A 21,898-nucleotide genomic window follows, 5' to 3' on the forward strand; every position below is an offset into this window, starting at 1 on the left:
AATCAGTTGAATGTTGTTAACTTTTTATTTGAGTTTATTGTTATTTTTAGATTTTGAATATTATTTGGGGTGTTTCATTATTATTGAAGTTTAATTGTTTTTTTTTTTATTCTCTTTCGGTTAAATTTTTTCCGTAGATTAGTTTAATGTTCCAAGTTATTTAAGAAATTTAGTTAGGGTCAGTTTTATCAAAGTTTGTATTTTTATTTTCTGTCATCATTCTTTTTTTTTTATGTGTTGCATTTTGATTTGAGTTCTTGGTTTGTGTTAAAGTTCCATTTTTTAGTGCGTGTGTGTGTGTGTGTGTGTTTGATTGAGTTTCCATTGCATGTTTTAATTCCTTATTCGTAGTTGCCATCTTTAATAATGCCTGTTTAGGTATTTCCTTAAGTAGACTAGGGTTTCCATACTTGTTTTTTTTTATTTAGTGCATGTTAGTTTAGAGTTTTAAATTACGTGTCATTTAATTTATCAAAAGTGAAATTGAACCATCTTGAAAATTCGAATCTGAACCAAGTTCAGTACATTTTTACTTTCGAATGGGAGAACGTAAAATCTGAAATTAAAACACATTCCCTGAGGAGACGATCTAGCCCTTGTGCTTAATATTACACGACAAAACTTCTATGCTTGAGATAGCTTTCGAGTTGCTCATTTTTCGAGTGAGTCAAGGTGTTCGATAGGTTGAAAGGGAACAGTCTATATGTGAAGAAAGAGAAGTGCTCTTTCGCTCAGCAGAGCATTAAATTCCTTGGTTATGTGATTGAACAAGGTCATATCAGAATGGATATGGCAAAGGTAAGGGCAATTCAAGAATGGAAGGTCCCAACGACAGTGAAAAAGCTACATTTCTTTCTTGGCCTTACCAACTACTACAGGAAGTTTGTAGAGGGGTATTCACGGAGAACGGCCCCTATGAAAGAACTACTAAAGAAGGGTCATGGATGGAACTGGACAGAGGAGTGTTAGGGAACCTTTGATGACTCGAAGGATGCCATGATGAGAGATTCGGTACTGGCTCATCTGGATGTCATGAAACCCTTCGAGGTACAGACAGATGCATTAGACTTCGCCCTTGGAGGAGTCTTGGTACAGGAGGGGCACCCTGTTGCGTACGAAAGTCGTAAGCTTAGTGAAGCTAAGCGGAAGTACACAGCTCAAGAGAAGGAGATGCTAGTGGTGATACATTGTCTCCGTGTGTGGAGGCATTACTTACTTGGGTCAAGGTTTGTGGTGAAAATAGATAATTCAGGTGTTAGCCATTTCTTCACACAACCAAAGATGACACCCAAGCGGGGTCGATGGCAAGAATTCTTGGCAGAATTTGATTTGTCATTTGAGCACAAGGCGGGGCGATTGAACCAAGTCGTGGATGCACTGAGTAGAAAGGCTGAACTGGTGGCCTTACATATGGTAACACATCTTACTTCAAGTATTGTTACCACAACGATGCGGGAGCGCATCAAGGAGAACTTAGCCAAAGATCCAGTTGCGCAGAACTTAATAAAACTTACCGAAGAAAGGAAGGCACGACAGTTCTGGATGGAAGATGGATTACTGATGACCCATGGTAACCGACTCTTTGTGCCACGAGCAGGTGATCTAAGGAAGACATTGCTAAAGGAATGTCATGATACCATGTGGGCCGGACATCTAGGATGGCAGCGCACTTTGGCCTTACTAAAACGAGGGTACTATTGGATGCACATGCATGATGATGTGGTTGATTATACCCGAACTTGTCTCACTTGCCAACAAGACAAGGTGGAGCGGAGGAAAATTGCTGGGTTATTGGAGCCCCTACCAGGTCTTAACCATGGGAAAGTGTCTCATTAAACTTCATCACCAACCTGCCCATAGTGGGAGACGTAGGGACTATACTTGTTATTATAGACAGGTTTTTGAAGTATGGTACATTCATAGCCGCACCGAAGTACTGTTCGGCAGAGGAGATAGCACAGTTGTTTTTTAAGAACATTGTGAAATATTGGGGTGTTTCCCACGACATTGTTAGTGACCGAGACTCAAGATTCACCGGCAACTTCTGGACAGAACTTTTCAGAATCCTCGGTTCACAACTAGAAATCTCTTCAAGTTATCACCCACAGATAGATGGACAGACAGAGGGCTACTTGAAGAGTACTTGCGCCACTTTGTCAACGCCAACCAGAAGAATTTGGTGCAACTACTTGATGTGGCTCAGTTCCGTTTCAATGCCCAAAAGTGCTCCATAACCAACAAGAGTCCTTTTGAGCTTGTTACAGGCTAGCAGCTGCTGTTACCTCACACAGTGGATGAGTCGTACAGAGGAAAGAGTCCCAGGGCGCACGTCTTTACCAAAGAATGGAGACAAAATGCTGAGATTGCCCGAGCCTACCTAGAGAAAACTACTAAGCGGATGAAGAAGTGGACAGATCAGGGGAGAAGACCGCAACACTTCAACGTAGGTGACTTGGTGCTTGTTAAGGTCAATCCTGAATAGGTCAGGTTACTACGAGGACGAGATAGGAGACTACTTCGCAAATCTGAAGGACCAGTCCCCATCTTGGCCAAAGTCGGGAAGGTCTCCCACAAAATCGACCCTCCGACTTGGATGAAAGTGCATCTTGTGTTTCATGTCAGCTGCCTTAAGTCGTACAACGCCAACACCGATGATTTGAGCAGAAATTAGTCAGCTAGAGCAAAAGTGAGTACGGTGCAACCTGACAGACGTGAAGTTGAAGATATCCTTACAGACAGAGAGTTCACATCGTCAAGGAAGAAGCGGCAGGAATTCTTAGTGAAGTGGAAAGACCTTGGTGATGAAGAAATTAGCTGGGTTTCTGTGGAAGATATGCAACCGTTCGTAAACGAAGTCGAAGTGTACGTAGCGTCAAAGTCTACGAGGACGTCGACCGTATAAGTCGGGGAGAATGTCATGAGTTAAGCTTGTTCAGGGCATTATGCTTGCCTGTGACCGCTTGCCTCGTGTGTTTGGGATGAGTTTCCATCATGTAAATACTAGTGTGGGGTTATTTTCGAGTATTTATTTCATTGTAAGCCAAATAAGACAGTATGACTTCTCGGTCACTTTGATGTTTCTTAGTGCCAGAGTGAGAATAGCCCAGAAAGATCTTTAGGGGAGGGTGAGTGTTCATCAATCATTGTAAAACTTACTAGCAATTGTCAACATGCTTAGCCTACTTGCCTCCCTCGCTAAGTACACTATGTCAACAGAGGATTTGTTAATGAATTACGTTTGCTTCAATGTTTACTGCTTGCTTGCCACGACTTTCATAAATTGATTACTGTTTCCGCTGCTAACTGAATGAATGTTAATGAAAGTGCATCGTGAATGAATGTTGGTAAACGATAGGTTGGCTAGTTAAGTAAGAGTGCTTTAACTAACACCGCACGGCCCTTCACAACAGTGTGAAAATAGTCGAACCGTGACAACAGGTACCGCTGATTCCATGAGTATATCTACCTGAAATTGAACCCCTGATACTCCTTACTTGCTGATGCATTTCCATCGCACCATGCCGTGGGGGCTAATATCTCTTCTCTCTTTATCTCTTGCACAAAATGTCTTTTTTATTTTTTATTTCTCATCTTCCCTTATTCTTACTATATACCTATTTATACGTGAGTATCAAATGTGTATGTATCCGAAATAATGTCCTTTTATAGGACAATAAAGATATCTATGCATTAATTAGGATGAAAATAGGTGGAAAATGGGTGAAATTTATATATTTCATGACAATTATCTTTATGAGGATGCCGTTGAGTCGTGCGGACCAGTATGGTCGAGTCCCAGTTCAACCCCGATCAACCGAGTCTTATCGCACCGATTCTGGAGCAACTCACATCGGTTGGCTATGACGTCTCCCGGAGCTCCGATTTGTCGGCCGCCGAGAAGATCGCCGGCGGCCTTGTGTGGTGCGTCTCCGTCCTCAGTGCCACCGGCCCCGAATTCGACGTCGTCTTGGACGAGACCCGAAATCTGGAAAGCGAAATGCATGTAAATCCCTCCCTCCCTCTCCCTCTCCCTCTCTCTCTCTCTCTCTCTATCTCTCTCTCTCTCTCTCTCTCTCTCTCTCACACACACACACACACACACAGACACCCACCTGTTCAGATTGACGATATGAAGTTTAAATTTTAGCTTTTTTTTAATGATATTTCATTGGCAATGTTCATATACTTACTGAGACAAAGAATGCTGAAGGTTGAGAAGAATAACTATTAATATTGTTGCATAATTATTAATTTATTCGAGAAATTCTCAAATTGCAGTGGACATTCAGAACCATCAAATCGTAGGACGAAAGAAAATAAGCTCATTGCTTGATGCATGTGTTTAGAATTTGGTATTTATTTTCTTGCCACCTGGTTGAAATTTATGTCCCCTCAACAAAGCCATAAATCCCAACTACATGGTATTTTTCAATTAGTTTCTGCCGATGAGCTCATTCCGTGTCTTGTTTAGCTACCATTTGTGTCATCTTCATTGCGTTTGACCAAATTATCATAAAAACTTCCCCTCTTCTTTTCCTCAAATTGGTGTATTCCCCAAGTTCTCCAGAGTGCATTAATTTTCTTCCCTTCGTTTCTTTTTTCATTCATCCATTTCATTACCATTTTTTTTTTGAAAATAAGGAAAGGCAAATAAGGAGGAAACTCATTTTCCATTATATTTTCTGTCAATATTAAATATTATTAAAAATTAAAATTTTATCTAATACAATTGAAAATTAAGAAAATCAAATGTTAAAAATGTGTAAAATCAAAATTTTGTTGGTTGATTTAGTATTTTTTTTCTTTTTTTTTTGTTTGTATTTTTTGTATTTTCTTTCTTCTTTTTTAAACCAAACATGAAAACGTAAATTCTTTCTAATTTTTCATTTTAATATTTTCTAGGCTCCTAATAGGTCCTTAGGGTTTGTTTAGAACTTGGAAACATTAGAAAAAGGAAAGGGTAATGAAAAGGAAGCTTATTTCCATTATATTTTCTCTCTATATTAATTATTGTTCAAAAAATGAAAAAAATTTCTAATACAATTGAAAATTAAGAAAAATCAAATGTTAATAGTGTGTAAAATCAAAATTTTATTTATTGATTTAGTTTTGTTATTTTTTATTTTTTATTTTCTTTCTTACTTTCCTTCATAACCAAATGTGAAAAAGTAAGTTCTTTCTAGTTTTCCTTTCCTTTACCTAATATTTTTTCAAGTTCCAAATAGGTCCTTAGGCTCCATTTAAAACTTAATCCAGCAGCAATAACGGAAGCAGCAGAAATCAGTGGATTCATGATAAATTCCTCGCACAAAAAAAAAAGAAAAAAAATGGTTAATGATACAATCAACCGATGGATGAATTATGACTTAAATGAATTTTGGCTTAATTATTCCATCACTAAGATTCAGATACAAATTTTTTCGTGGATTGGATTCACTTGACTGTCTACGGCTCCATTGCGTTGTGCTCGAAGTAAAAGTTTTGTATAAATGTATCGCCATGCTATTAAGTATTTTGATTTAAGTTCTTTTCTTTCTAAGAGGTGGAATAGAATAACCTGGTTGAAGCGTAATGATCATACGTCTGTAATGAAAAACATAGGAAAAGGAAAGGAAAATACAAAGGAATGTGCTTTTTCATATTGGGTTATTAAAGAAAGTGAGGAAAAAAAATATATATATATTAAATCAATGAAGAAAAATTTGATTTTACACATTTGACATTTGATTTTTCTTAACTCTTAGAAGTTAGAACAAATTTCATTTTATTAGTAATTGATCTTGAATGAAAATATGGAAAATGAATTTCATTTTGACTTTCCTTTCTCCATACAAAATCCTTGGTCCTAATGGAATTTAAGTTATTCCCAATATTTAACATGTTTTTGTATATATATATATATATATTTACACACACACACACACATAGAGACAAACGCACGTGAATGTGTGCACACCCGCGCGCGCGCGCACACACACACATATTCAACTATGAAAGATGACTATTCTTTCTGATGTAGGAATGGTCATTCCTTTTGTAACAGAAGGAATAAGCCATGTCATTCCCATGCTAGGAGGAATAGATAATTTTTTATAGTATCATCTTGTAACTCACTTCCACTACCATCTTACTACTGCTCACAACTGTCATTCAAGGGCCTTTTCACTATCATTGCTGCTAGTATGCTACATTTGCCATCTCACTACTAACACTTCCATCCTCACCCCATTGTTGCCTCACCAAATGTATTGCTTTTAAATAATTGGAAAGTTGTAACTATAATGTCCTTTACACTAGAATCAAATGGTTACTGAAGTTACTACTCTGGAGGCATTTTTCTTAGACTATTAAAGTTTTGACACTCATTTTGTTAATAGAATGGTGAAGCGGGAAAAGGCGTTGAAGAAGCTTTGAGATTGTTGGGATGTCCACACCCACTTGTTGCTTCCCAAATTCAAAGTCTTGATTATGAAGGCATTTTTCCTGTTGTACATTGGATTACAAATCGTATTCAAACAACGCAAGACAATTGTATGGATGAGGTATTACACTTCTGAGATATTATTAATATTGTTAGTATTATTTTTAATTAAATAATAAATGTTACTGATTATCTATGTCATTTTGATTCAAACTCCTTTGAGATATCTAATATCTTAAGTTCTAATTTCTTCCATTGGTAGTAAGGCTTTGATCCTTGATTCTTTTATTATTGTTCACAAATCAATCTTGAATTCCTTTACATCAATTACAAATCTTATTATAAAACATGATTAATAGATTGCATAACTTCTCCTATAATGGCATCTCTTTGTCAATGAAGAAGCCAATCCAGATCTGGATCAAAGATAGATAGTTATGCTGCGAAAGTTCAGAAGTGAAATATTGACTTGTCTTAGAATTTTTTGTGCATTGCTATCTCAGAATTTGTGAGTGGCTGATAAAGGATTGTAAATTTAGTTAATTTACAACAACAACAACAAAACCAAGCCTTAGTCCCACTAAGTGGGGTCGATTATTTGAATCATTTTCCACCAATTTATGCGATCATGGACCATTTCTTTTGATAGATTCAAGGATATTAAATCCTTACTCACTATCTCCTCCCAAGTTATCTTAGGTCTATCCTTACCCCTTCTACTGCCCCCCATAGTAACTAAGTCACTCTTTCTCATAGGTGCACTATAAGGCCTACGTTGCAAGTGCCCATACTATTTGAGTCGTCCCTCCCTTATCTTATCTTCTATTGGAGTTACACCTAACTTACCACGAATATGTTCATTTCTTAATTTATCTTTCAATGTTATACCACTCATCCATCTAAGCATTCTCATTTCGGCAACTTTTACTTTTTGGATATTATGTTTTTTCGTCGCCCAACATTCTGATCCTTATAGCATAGCTAGTCTTATAGCTGTCCTATAAAACTTCCCTTTCAATTTAAATTTAGTTAATTTGATGAGAAAAATTAAATGAATCTAGTCTATGCTCTTCCTTTTTTTTTTTTTTCCTTAAAAGAATCTTTTTTATCTCCCTAGGAAAATATATTTTAGATTTGTATACATTTAAATTTAGCCAAAGGATCTCATTAAAAAAGTCGGTTAAGAATCGCACCATGATCAACTTGCAGTAGATAATTGCACAGAGAAAGCGAATCCAACCTTCCAATTGTGATGACTAGCTATTCTTCAAAAAGTTTGAAATGAAATTAGTTTTTTTTTTTTGGGGGGGGGGGGGGGTGTGGGGTTGGATGTAAATATCTAATTTGTTATTTGTCAAAGACTGGTTCAAGATATTAACTGGCTATGTAGTTATCTTAAATGACTTTAGGACTATACATTAGAAGAGAATATTTATCAACATGATATTATGGAAGCAGGCTTAATACATGGAGATGTCTTTTGCATTCTCTGTGTGTGTATGCGTGTGTTTGCCGTTTGTGTTTGCAGTCAGCAGCAATGTGCACGCACTCTATAATTGTATTTTCATCTAATTTCCAATAGTAGCATTTTATCCTTATAATTATTTTCATTCAAAAATGACTTCTATTTCCTTTTTTTGGTATGGAAAATTAATTCCTTTAGTAGTTGCTTGAAAATTATAATCATTTGTAACATTACACTTATGTTGCTGATTCAAATGGCTGGGAAAGATTTGGTGTCGTTGTAGTTATAACCATTTATGCATCTATACGTTCCTCTAGCTCATTTTAGAGGTAAAATTGCACTAAATCACTTCTCAAATGCATTGTGTTGGAATGAGTATGGGCATAGGCTTTATCTTTCTAACAAAAAAGCCTATGTCAAATACTTGAGCATCCGATTTGAACATGGATATAGGCTTTCTAACAGAAAGGCATAATGTACTATATATATATATATATATATATATATAAATTGTTTTGTAAGTGTCAAAGATATGTTGGATGCAAGTGTTGTGTGATAGGTTTCCAACCCACCAAAAGATTTGTGTAATGCATATTCTTGTATTCTAGTTTACTACTTCAAGTGATAATTTATTTTGTATCTGCCTATGTCTGGAAGCTTGCCTTTATTTACCATTTTCTTTGCATATGATTGTCCGTATGGGGAGCATTGAGATTTTTATTGTTATTTTCCTTCATGTTTTTATGGAACACATTCTTATATTTATTCAATAATTTTGCCACCTTAGGCATGACAACTTATGCATGCTTATATTATTTAAGCCAATAATTTTGCAAATATGGAACACTGATGAAAATGTTCACTTTCATTGAACGCCCTGGACTTGTTTGTATAGTGAAAATAAGAAGTTCAGGGATTTGTTCAGACTATTAATAAGTGCAGTATCGAAATTGATCATCATTGTTTTCTTTAGACTGTTGGAGATAGTTTGGTCAATTAACTCCAATATTATATTCCTTTTCTCTTTGCTTCTGTATATTTAACTCTGAACTAAAGCTCTCTTAAAAAAATGAACTTTTAGACCTAATAACATCTGTTATTAAAATTAAGTAATGAGTTGGCTTTAATTCTATCAATGTGCTTCATAATTCTTTTATGTTTCTTTTTCTACTTTAACACAATGGTAGCATACATGTTTACATGTTGGGAATCATAGGTTACCTGCACTGAACATTTCCTTGTAGAGGAACATACTTTTCAGCAGCTTGAGGAGGAGTTGAGAAACACAAAAGAGTCAACAAATACATTAGATGCCAATTTACGTGAACAGGTTAGTAAAATCCATTGCACGTGTACTATTTTCAGAAGAATGTTGGGGGGTCTTTTATACAAGTTGTTTTCTATATTTTGCGTTGTTATTTCTTGGCTACCCCATTGAAGCTATATTTTATCAGGGAAAGTTTCATTTGCTTGATTACCCTTGGTTTTGGATTGGTTTGACACTTTGATTACCCTTGATTTATAATTACTCTCCCCTTGATTACCCTTGATTTATAATTACTCTCCCTGTTTTTCCTGCACTGTTCTTCAGAATCAAAGAAAAGTTAATGTTCTGACTGAGATGCAGCATCTACAAGAAAAAATCAGAGAGGGACCTAAACCTATGGTCCCTAGATTGGTTTCATCTATGAAACTATTGAAGGTGTGTTGTTTTCTACTTGAAGTTATGTTCATAGCTTTTAGTTTATATGCAGACTAGTTCTTTTTTTGATAGCAAAAGAAGATGAATTTATTAGAATAGGAAGAATATACAAGAAGGAGAACAAGAAATCCTCCTCAGCAAAAGAAATTAAAAATAAGAAACAAAAAAGACAACAAACTTGATACATATATGATTTTATTAATTTTTTTTTTCCTGCTGTTGTAATTTTCTGTTATAATGGGGTTTTTATGTAGTTTTATGTTTTAGTTGTAGTCATCAATATTTGGTTTGTGAATTGTAGGAGACAATTTTCATTTGAAACCAGAATTCCTAGTTCAGTTTCCCTCTCTCTCACATAGCCTGTTCCTCACTTCTCCTTCTTCCTTGTTCTTCCTCCTCCTTTCTTCCTTCTTTCTTCTTCCTTTCTCCTTCTGTTCTTTCTCTTCTCTGTTCTGTCCTGTTTTGTTCTGCTGTATTTCGTTAATTCTCTGTTCTCTTTTCTTTTTTCTTCTTCTCTTATTCTCCCTCATCTTTTCTTCTCTTCTTCCTTAATTCTCTATTTCTGTCTCTCTCTCTCTCTCTCTCTCTCTCTCTCTCTCATTGTTTTTGATTCTCGATCCTTGTCCCATGTCAATTTGGTATAAGAGCAAACCACGACCACCATGCAAAGACTCTGCATCAGCAACTCTCAAAAAATTACTGTTGTGCTTCTTGGATTCGAACCCTAATTTCCAGCCATCATCTCTTTGCACCTCCCTCACCATTAAAAACAGAACATCTTGAAGGCCCATCTCTTACGTTTCATCATACTACCTGTCACCTGCCAAGCTTGTGGAGGGCATTATGTTTGCCTATGGGCTGTGACTGCTTCTCTTGTGCACAAGAGATCAGTAGCTATCATGTACATACTACTTTAGGTTCCATTCTTTGAATAGGACAATGCCTTGGTCAAAAAAGGGGAGTATGACTCCTATATTGATATTTTCTAGTGCTAGAGTTAGAATAGCGTAGAAATCTCTTTACAGGGAGGTGAGTGTTATCAATTATTGTGAAACTCCTGGCTATTGTAAATGTGTTTAGTTTACTTGCTTCCCTCGCTAAATGCCTGTTTCCTATGAGGGAGGGATTGATGAATTGCATTGTTTTACGGTTTACCATGTCATTTGTGTTAGCTTACTACTTTTGCTCTATTTGCATTTGATGGTTGTGAATTTGGTGATATGTTAGTTTATTTTCGGCTAACTAGTTAAGCTAGTGTGCTACAACTAGTGTCGTATGACCCTTAACACGGTTTGAAGTGTTTGGTTCATGACGGTATCAAATCTTGGTTAAAGCATTGGCGGAGAACCAACCTATGCACTAGTACTCTGAGAATTGGTGCACTAGAGGTGCAAGCTGAGACTACCTACCATGTGTCCATTGAGGTGGCCCAACTTATAGAACATGTTGATTTATAGGAGGGATCTCGAAAACAACAAGGTTCCATTTAGGACTTATGAGAAGACTTCTGTGGTTAAGTGGAAGTGTTATAGCACTAGATGGGTGAACTTACTATCAAGATGAAACTAATGGTTTTTGCTCTCGAGAATTCAAATTCTAGAGGGGTGGAATATGAAAGAACTAGGGTGCTAGAACCTAGAGGATAAGGTGTGCCTAAGATGATAAGGAGTTGGAGAGCTTATTTACATATAATACTTTTGTGTGGTTAGGATGGGCTTGGAGGAGGTGAAAATATCCATGGCTACTGTATACTTGAGTTGAGAAGTTAAACTATGGTGGGGTGCAAAGAATAATGAGATTAGAGTGGTGGCTATGTAATTAATACTTGGACAGACTTCAAGAGAGAGCTTAAGACTCAATTCTTTCCTAAAAATGTTGAGGACAATACTCGATACTAACTACGTGATCTCAAGTACATGGTACAATGAGGGAGCATGTGAACTTTCTTTGATGTTGGATATCTAGGACATTTTAGAGAAAAATAAATTGTTTTATTTTCTTCAAGGTTTGAAACTGTGGGCAAGTGCTGTACTTCATCATAGAGAGTTTAAGACATGCCTATTGTATAGGCTGCTGTTGGCCTAACATGGCTTTCGAATCTTGTTTTGATGATAACAAATAAAGGTTAATTTAACAAGTTATGGTTTAAGTGATGATATTTCAAGGAACCTAGTATAACAAGATCAAAAGGTTCAAGAATTGAAAGTCCAAGATCACAATTGCTATAAATGCTTATACTTCAACAACAAGGTGATCAAAAGAAAGCTCAAGAGGTCCAAGATGGTCAAAACATATGGAAGCTTAAAGAATATTGAAGCTCAAGACAAAGAGGACTCAAAGTAAAGATATACATGAAGACTTCAAGTTTAGAGAATTTTAAAGTTTTTAGGAAGTCTTATGTAAGTACTTCATTTGAATATCAAAATAAATGCTTTGAAGCTCATTAGGGTGTATTATGGACTTAGAGACCTTATTTTGAAAACCCTGGAAAATACTTTTTAAAAGTATCAAAGCAAGTTGGTTAAGGTTTTTGGAAACAAACTTTAAAAACAGTATTTTTAATTGTTCAGGCAACTGACCCTTTCCTGGTCAGGCAACTGACATATTTGCTAAATTGAAATTGACAGACAGTGAAGGATCAGGCGACTGACCCCTGAAACCTCAGGCGATTGACCCTTTTTTTAAACTTGAAAATACACTGATTTTCAAAGGTCAGGCGACTGACCCTCGTAACGGCTAGTTTTTAAAAACATTTTAAAGTTTCCAAATTGAGTTGCTTGTGCCCCAAACTTTGTATAAACTTGAAAAACACTCCAAGTAACTTGGGCAACACGAATTTAATACTTTTTGAGCCTATAAATACATGGTTTCTCAGATCAAATTAAACACCAAGAATTGAAAATATGATTTCAATCTATATTGCTCAGACTCTCTCAAAGCCCTCTTGCACACATCTATTTGCTGAGATTTTCTAAGAAATACTGAGTCTTTGATCACTGATCTCTGAGCAGAAATTCTGAGTTTTGATTCAAATCAAAGGAAGAATCCCGGTGACATACTCTTTGAGCTTCAATTTCATTCCTATTTGATATTTACTTTGAAGTATTGATTAGCTGTGCTTAATCTTGTACTAACCAGCTCTTTTCAAGAGTAATTCTTGTACCCAAGAAATCTTTCTTTCTTTCTTGTTTTCTTGACGGTTCAGGATTGCTCGATCGTTGTACCGAGCGTGAGGTATCGCTTGGAGAGGGGGGCTCCACCCTAATTGAAGGAGGGTTGCAACGGTTTGCTCCACCCGTAAAGGAGCGTTATAGTGGAATCCTTAGGTGGTGTTGCCTAAGGCAAGGACGTAGGCGGGTATAGCCAAACCTCGTAAAAACCTTGGTCTCACTCTCTTCCCCTACTCTTTTATTTTTCTGCATATATAAATTGCGTGGTTGTTTATCTAAGTGCAAGAAGCTAAAATATTGAGATTGAGAAAACTTTAACTAAAGGGAGTACGTTGGTTAATCTTTTGCGGAAACCTTAAAGGGAGTATGTTGATTAATTGTTTGCGGAAACTTTGATTAAAAGAAAGTGCATTAAATCCATCAATACAACGCTTTTTATCATTAAATTGCTGAATCGTGGAAGTGCTGCTGCAACTCATATATTGGTTAAGTAACTTGTGTTGGTTTATTGATTGGATGATTGGGTGTTGATTGACATTGCTGAATGTTCAAGTTAATTTACTCATTCTTAAAGTTTTTTAAAAGAGAATCTTGGTATCTAGCTGATATTGAAATTCAAATCATACTTGTGTGATTAATAAACTTACAAAAAGCTGTGAATTTGTAAAAAGAGTTAAAAGAAACTTTTACAACCCAATTCACCCCTTGGGACTACACCTTAGTTTTCAGCTGCTGTAGAGTGCTTGATTGCCCCTACGCCTAAAGAGAGTAGCTTGTCGATTGGAGATAGTGGAAATATATTAGGCAACCCCAAAAGTGGGGGAGTCGACACCTAGGCATCGACTTCAGAGCAAACATCCTCATCTCAATCTTTCAACACACTTGGTGGTTGGGGTAAAATCACATGCGTGTTATGTCGAGTCCCTCATAGAGTTAATGATTACCCTCACAAGTCACCACTCAATGCCTTGTAACCTTCCATTCTGAAAGGATCAAAAGTACATGATGAGGATAAGGAGTTAACCATGAGGGTGGGTGCAATGTGGTTACTTAATGCGCTAGAGAGGCAGACAAAAGAACCCAAAGTTACCTAAGCTAAAGGGTTAATGTTTCTAGATCTATGGAGCACCATGCTATGGTGGAAGCTATGGCTACCCATAACTTTGTCTTACTAGGTGGAGCAGAGAGACTTAAACTTGAAGTTGGACAAAGATTTGGGATGCATGAAAGTAGTTAACTCCATAACCCAACCTCCCCTTGGAGTAGCCAAGTAGGTGATTGTGAAGCTTGGTTAGTGGGCGAGGCATGTGAATTTCATAGCCGTTCAAATAGAATATATCCAAGTAATAATTAGAATGAAGTTCTCATGGAGACTAGGGTTGTACCAATGCCATTCGCTGGTTTGTTTGTCTAATGGGAAATCATCATTTGCATGGTGTAACCTGTGGTGAAGAAAGGAGATGATGAGAAGTTCCTCTCTACTATGCAACTTAAGAGGGGATTAAGAAGGTGGGAACCAACTTATTTTTCCTAGTTGGAAGAGTACAAAGTTGTGATATTAGACAAGTTGTCGCTCAACTTGCCTCTACCATAAGGCGTAGAGCATGAGATAAAGTTGCTGCCAGGGATAGAGCCTCCTACTAAAGAGCCATATCCGATGGCACCCCCAGATTTTGTAGATTTGAGGAAGCCAAGTGATGAGTTATTCGAAGTGATTAGATATGTACTTCTAAAGCACCATTTAGAGTGCTGGTGTTGTTTTAAAGGAAACATGATGGGAGCATATGGATGTGTGGACTATTATGTGCTCAACAAAGTGGTTGTGAGCAATAAGCATCCCATTTCACTGATTACCGATTTGTACTAAGTCATGCCAAATACTTCACCAAACTTGACTTGCGGTTTGGTTACTATTAAGTGAGGATAACAAAAGGTGATAAGCCAAAGACTACTTGGATGATGCGGTACGAGGCATATGAATTCTTGGTGATGCCTTTCAAGTTGACAAATGTGTCGGCTACTTTTTTGGATACTTAAGTGATTCATGACTACATCAACAAGTTTGTTGTGGTGTACACTGGTGACATTGTTGTCTATAGTTCCACTTTGTAGAAACATGAAGAGCATCTATGAAGGTGTTTGATAGCTGAAGGAGAACAACCTTTATGGGAAGAAAGAGTGCTCTTTCGCTCAAAAGCGTATTAAATTCCTTGGTCATGTGGTTGACAAGCTTGTATCTGGATAGATATGGAGAACATGAGAGCTATCCAAGATAGGAAGATTCGAATGATAGTCAACGAGCTACATTCCCTTCTTGGACTTGCGAACTACTATTGCAAGTTCATGGAGAAGTACTCCAAGAGGATTGCCTCGTTTAAAGGGTCATGGATGAAATTGGACGCTGGAGTGTCGTGAAGCCTTTGACAACTTGAAGGAAACCATATAAAGGATTAAGTACTTGCTCCAAACATCGCGAAGCCCTTTGAGGTATAGACAAATGCATCAAACTATGCCCTTGTTGAAGTTTTGTTACACAATGGGCATCTTGTTGTGTAGGGGAGCCATAAGCTTAGTGAAACAAAGCGGCATTACCCACTTTCATTTAAATTTGTGGTGAAGATGGATAATTGGGTTGTTAGACATTTCCTAGCAGAGTTCCATTTCATTTTTTGAGCACAAAAAAGTGCGAATGAATCAAGTTGTAGATGCATTGTGCAAGAAGGTCAAGTTTGAGGCCTTACAATGGGCAACTCCCTTGATGGCAAGTTACCATGATGATATTGGAGCGCATTAAGGAAAACTTGATAAAAAATCTAGCTGCTTAAAGCCTTATGAAGTTGGTGGAAGAGGGTAAAATGCACAAACCTCATGAAGTAGGAGGATGCTCTGCTGTTGTCCTATGGTAACTAGGTTTTTATGCCTCGACTTAGTAATTTGAGGAAAATGCTTTTGCGGGACTGTTATGACACTTTGGGAAAGTGATTCAAGATGACATCAAAATTAGGCATTTTTGAAGTAGAGCTACTATTGGCCATGCATGTGACATGAGGTGGTTGAGCATTGTTGGAGCCCTTTCAAGTACTAGTGAGATCATAAAGAGTGTCAGAATCGGGGGGCATAAGGTCTATACTTGTGGTTAGATAGGTTCTCGAAGTATAGTATTTCCATACTAGCACTGAGGTACTACAAATTTGTTCTTCAAACACATTGTGAAGTATTGGTGTGTTCCTTAAGACATTGTCAATGACTAAGAAACAAGATTCGTAGGACAAAACTTTTCAGAATTTGCTTGACATCGCTTCGAGCCACTACTCGAGGATACGTGGACAAACAAAGAGACTTAATGGGCTAATAAAGGAATACTTTCACCATTTTGTCACCAATAACTAGAAGAATTGGGTACAGCTACTCGACATGGCTTTTTCTTTTTCAATGACCAAAAGAGAATAATGAAGAGTCCTTTTGAGCTTGTTATAGGCCAGCAATGGGCCTTACCTCACATAGTGGACGAGCTCATAGGAAAGAATCCAAAAGCATACATCTTTACCAAAGAATGGAGACAAAACAAAAAGATTGTCCAAACCTGTGTAAAGAAAGGTTCGAAGTAGATGATGGGTAGATCAAGGAGAAGATTGTTGCACTTCAACGTTCGGCAACTTGATGCTTGTTAAGCTCCTTCCAAATCACATTGCCATTGTGGGGTTGAGATAGGAGACTACTTTAGAATTATGAAGGACAAGTCCCTATCTTGACCGATATTGGGAAGGCCTCTTATAAGGTTGATCCTCTGACTTGGGTGAAAGTGCATTATGTGTTTCATAGCTTCCTCAAGCCATTCATTGATAACATTAAATATCCAACTTGAAATCAATCAATAAGAGGAGCACCAGTGAAGACCTCGCAACCTGACAAACGAAATGTTGAAGAGATCCTTGTAGATGTAGTTTACATCATTAAGGAAGAAGCGACACAAGTTCTTAGCAAAAAGTGGAAGAGTCATGGATGAAGAAATCAATTGGATGTCAATGGAAGACATGGAACTGTTCATGAACAAAGTTGAAGAGTAATTATTATCAAATTCTATGAGGACAGCCAACATAAATGGGAGAATGTCGTGAGCAAAGCTTGTTTAGGGCATTATGCATGATTGTGATGCTTGTGTCATGCACATAGATGGGTAATCATCATGTAGATATTGTATATAACTCCTTAGTCAGAGCTTAATGTTTCCTAGTGCTAGATTTGGAGTAGTGTAGAAAGCTCTTTAGGAAGGGTGAGTGTTCGTTAATCATAGTAAAACTGACTAGCTATTGGAAACCTACTTTGCCTCTCTCATTAAACACACATTGCCTATGGAGGAGTGATTAATGAATTGCATTGCTTTACAATCTTGTGTTTGCTTATTACTTCCACTTCATTTGCATTTGATGGTTGTGAATTTGTTCATGTGGTGAAACTGTGGTTTACTTTCTACTAACTAGTTAAGCTAGTGTGCTACAACTAGTGTTGCCTTCACATGGTTTAAAGTATTCAGCCTGTGACACGCCCTTCAAAATCCCACTTTTGCCTGAGTTACTTTGACACACCACCATCATCAATCAACTTGCCACCTTTTGATCTACCACCAGCCGGAAGACCATTGTCATAGGAGCCTTGCTAGTGGCATACATGCTCCACATGCTGGGGATGCACGCATGAGACAAAATCAAAACCTTCTTCAGCCTGTATTTGTGAGAAATTGCTCCCAGCTGGGGTAGTTTGGTGTCCATTTTCTTTCCCTGAGATCCTGAAGCTGAATTGAGCAAATTCAAGTGCTGTTTTATGTGACATGTATTTGGAGGATAAATTTAAGCTTTGTTTGTAGTAGATTTGTGTTTAGGGTTTTTTTTTAAATTTAAATTTTATGTATTTTTAGGGGTTTGTGTAATTTCATGTAATTTAGGCTTTCTTATAAATAGGGCGCGAAAGCCATGTAGTAATTATTTTTATTTTTTGAGTTTCATGAGTTTCCCCACAATTTTATCTCCTTCTTCCTTCTTCTCCCCTTCTCTACTCTATTCCTTCCAAATTCTCTCTTGGCTGTACTACATTAATGTTGTTTTGCATCATTTGGTATTAGAGCCCAAATTTGATCTCTATTCCTCCATTTCGATCCCTCATTTTCCCCTCACCCATTCCTCTTCTTCCTCCTGTTCAATTCCAGCCCTTGATTTTCCCCTCTGCAATCAAATTCTTGCAGAATTTTTGGGCCAAACTTCTCTTACATATTTAATCCTCTCCATTCTCTCATCTCTATACCATCCATGAAATCAATTACCAATTCTAGATTCCAGCCCCTTCAGTCATCTCTTTGCTGTAAATTTTCAGTTTGAAAAATCAAAAAACCACCTCCAACTTCCATCTAATTGAGGCTGGTATGTTGGGAGCTAAACTGTTTGATACTCCCATGGATCCCAATGTGAAGCTGTCTAGGGATGGACTGGGCTTTGAAGAGAAACATTGATATAGGTAGCTGTTTGGCAAGTTGATGTACCTGACAGTCACTAGACCTGAGACATCCTTTGCTGTGAGGGTGGTTAATCTATTCATGGAAAATCCCAGACAACCACTGGGGATGCTGTTTGTAGGATTGTAAGGTATCTCAAAGGATTTCCTGGTAAGGTTTGATATATAAATGTAATAGAAACTATGAGACCATGGGATAATCTGATGTAGATTGGGCTGGCTTACTTGATGATCAAAGGTCTTCTTCTGGATACCGTATATTTGTGGGAGGCAATCTTGTGTTACCAGGCATAGCAAGAAACAAACTACTGTAGCTAGATCTAGTGCTTAAGCAGAATACCGAGCTATGGCTCATACTGTGAATGAGCTTATGTGGTTGAAGTCTCTTATGCCAGAGATGGAATTCTTTTTCAAGAAGCCCATAGATATGTTTTGTGACAATCAAGCTGCCATTTATATTGCTAGCAACCCAGTGTTCAGAGGACAAAACACATTGAAGTTGACTGTCATTTTGTGAGAGATGTTGTGTTGAAGAAGGTTGCAAGGACTCCATTTGTGAAATCTATGGATCAGTTAGCTGATGTTTTCACGAAGACTTTATTTAAGCCTGCCTTGTCTAATAGTTGTTACAAGTTGGGCTTAGGTGATATTTATACACCTCCAGCTTGAGGGAGTGTTAGAAGAAATAGGCTATTTTAGTAATTATGTTGTGTCAGTAGGGGTATTTTTGTCTTTCATGCTTTTTTAATATTAATATATAAAAGGGCAGACTTGGAGCTGAACATAGCTCTAGGACTGCTGCCTCCTCCTTTTTCTATCTTTCTTCTTTTCTTCTCTTCTTTTCTTCTTCTCCCCTCCATCTCGAACTTTAAAACAGATAAACTTTGAATTCTGAAATGCTGTATTTACTAAACATTTTTTCCACATTTTATATCTAAATTAGTTGTACTTGTATAATAACAAAATTTTGAACTGATTTATGAATTTCATTCATGTAAATTGAAAATGCTTAACATGATTATTTTTATTATAGGTATTGAACCTGTCATTATATATCTATATACAATATTGTAGTTCTAAACCTTGTATTATTATGTTTATGATCAATTTCTAAAGTTTCAAAAAAGATTCTATGCATTACTATTAATTTCCATCCCTTTTTAAGATAGAAACTGTCATCAATATTTACATCCTTTTGAAGCCTCGATATTTTTTAGTTGAAATCTTGGTCTGAAGCTAAGCATATCAAACCTTTCGCATGAAGTGTTTCAAAATTTAAAACTAGAATAGGGTGCTGTGGAATTGGTAAAAAACCATTTTTTCACAATATCTTTGTTTCAACTGGAAACCTAGGTGTCAAGCTAAGCATGTCAAACCTTTTGCATGAAGTGTTTCAAAATTTAAAACTAGAATATGGTGTTGTGGAATTGATAAAAAACATTTTTTTTCACAATATCTTTGACATGTTGTCTTTGTCTATAAAAAAGTTTGATATTTTGATGCTGCAGATTGATCCCTGATTATCGGCTTTTAGGCTCATTTTACCTATTGATTGGATATGAAATTCCCTGCCCATCATTTTTAACATTTTTCCAATTTCATTCCTCTATGCTGTGTAATTATCTGTATATTGGACTGAGAATAAATGTAACTATTTTAACGTGATGCTGTTCCTTGGTGAATACAGGCTTTGGAAAAACAAGTATCTGATTTCCAGTCCCATTGCAATGAAAAACAATCTGGGTTGCAAGCGAAGATTATTGAGTTGGAGGAAAAAATTTTGAGTGGCAGCAATAGCAAGAATCTCCTCTCTGATCTTAATAACTCCTTGTGTGAATCATTGGGGAAACTGAATTCAGCCAAAAGGGTAAGATTCCAATTGCAAACTTAGAAATAGGTATTGAATTGATAATACAACTACTTCCACTACTATGAAGTCATTACTCTGTGTCTTTGATTATTTGTAAGAGTTTCAACTTTTATCATTACATAATTAAGTGCTTGCCAATCTATCATTCAGAATATAACTTTTTATTCTTGTCTTTTAATTGAATTTTGGTAGAAGGCTTTTGTATCAATGTTTTAATACCCAATGGTCTTCAACCGGCATCAAAGACTGGGGCAGTTCAACTGGTAATCCTGTGGCCAGGACAGTAGCAAGACGGGTGGATTAATCATTCTATTATATCTATGCTTTAGGTTTTTATACATTTTATATATTTTTAAATATTAAATTAATTTTTAATTTTCAATATATCACCATTATTTTATTTACTTAATACACATGTAGGCATTCATAAAAAGTTCTATCAGACATCTAAGAATACTATAAATTAAGCAAACATGGTTGTGGTCAAATGGTATATTTATATGTTTTTAGGGAAAATAGATTATACTATAATATATTTTGAAAATTAATTTAATTTTTTATTTGTTGGCTCACGACCTAATAGCATAAGCTTTTAGGTCAAGTGGTTATCTAACATCGTATTAGACCTGTGGTTGCCAAGAGTTCTTGGTTTCTAGTCTTTTTTTCCGCATTTATTGTAAGTTTATTTAAAAAAAATTAGTGTTCCCAATATGGATGTTATTTATTGTGTGGGGGAGTGATAAGGCTTGATATACATTGTCGGCCTATGACCCAATATCTTTGGGGGCATTTGGGTCACATAAAACTCCAGTAGAGTTTCAAATTACTGGAATCTAGAATTTCAATAATCTAATTGTGTATGATTCCTGCATTTGGTTCATTAGTCAAAGTAATATCAAATTCCTAGGGATGTAATATTCGTATGTTTGGCTTGACTCACATTTTTGTAAAATGATACCAAATTTAATTTTAATTTCTGAAAACTACTTAAATACACCAAATAACAAAAATACCATATTCCTGTTCTTGGTTTAACACATAACCTCTAGATTAAATAACTCCAATATTTAAGGAAAAAACACTCAAAAAAAAATTCAAACTTCAAAATGCTCCTACATCAGTATTCAGCACAGATAAAAATTATAGGGAGAAAGAAAAATAACACTCATCAACAAATTTTAAAAAGAACTAAAAACGTTTTCATTTTAGTACCTGTACAACTGAACAATACCAAGCTAAAAATGTTTTTAAAGCAAGTAATAACAAAGTCTATCTCAATATGAAGTGAACAATTAGCTAAAAGCTCCTAAAGCCACATATGATGCTGAGTAGGCTAAATTTTATTTTGAAGCAAATTCATCACATTTGAGGCATCTGTCATTCAAGGCACCTCCCATTTCTCCAATTGTTTCTTCCTCGCCTTCCGCCTCCTCCCTTCCATATTTAAACCAAAAAAAGAAAAAATAAAAACAATAAAACACAAGTTAGACATGAAAAAATAAATAAATAGCGCCCCATTTTGAATTGGAGAAAGCCAACTCCTATTAAATTACAGTACAAAATTGTGCAAAAACACAGAAATTACCAAAATGCACATACCAAAAGCTAAAAGCAAGAAACACTCGAATGCAAAACATAGACAACTTCTTTTGGGGTGAAGTAGGCTTAAAATTTATTTTATGTAATTTTTCTATCCAACAAAAGAACTTAAATGCAGAATATTTTTGACCCAATATCAAATAGCAGAAGCTAAGAAAATTTGATT

General features: G+C 36.3%; 1 protein-coding gene across 1 annotated transcript in view; it reads left to right on the forward strand.

The window, feature by feature from the left end:
• The first annotated feature begins 3,718 nt into the window (after positions 1–3,718).
• The window catches only part of LOC131151898 (uncharacterized), a 40,644-nt gene continuing 22,464 nt past the window's right edge, over positions 3,719–21,898 (forward strand). Inside the window, exons 1-5 of the mRNA XM_058103370.1 lie at positions 3,719–4,003; positions 6,378–6,542; positions 9,103–9,216; positions 9,478–9,588; positions 19,951–20,130. Of these exons, the coding sequence (XP_057959353.1) occupies positions 3,785–4,003; positions 6,378–6,542; positions 9,103–9,216; positions 9,478–9,588; positions 19,951–20,130 (789 nt within the window). The 5' untranslated portion in view covers positions 3,719–3,784. The remainder of the gene's footprint in view (positions 4,004–6,377; positions 6,543–9,102; positions 9,217–9,477; positions 9,589–19,950; positions 20,131–21,898) is intronic.

The sequence above is a fragment of the Malania oleifera genome, chromosome 3 (assembly GCF_029873635.1).
Source record: "Malania oleifera isolate guangnan ecotype guangnan chromosome 3, ASM2987363v1, whole genome shotgun sequence".
In the NCBI taxonomy this organism is placed as follows: domain Eukaryota; kingdom Viridiplantae; phylum Streptophyta; class Magnoliopsida; order Santalales; family Ximeniaceae; genus Malania; species Malania oleifera.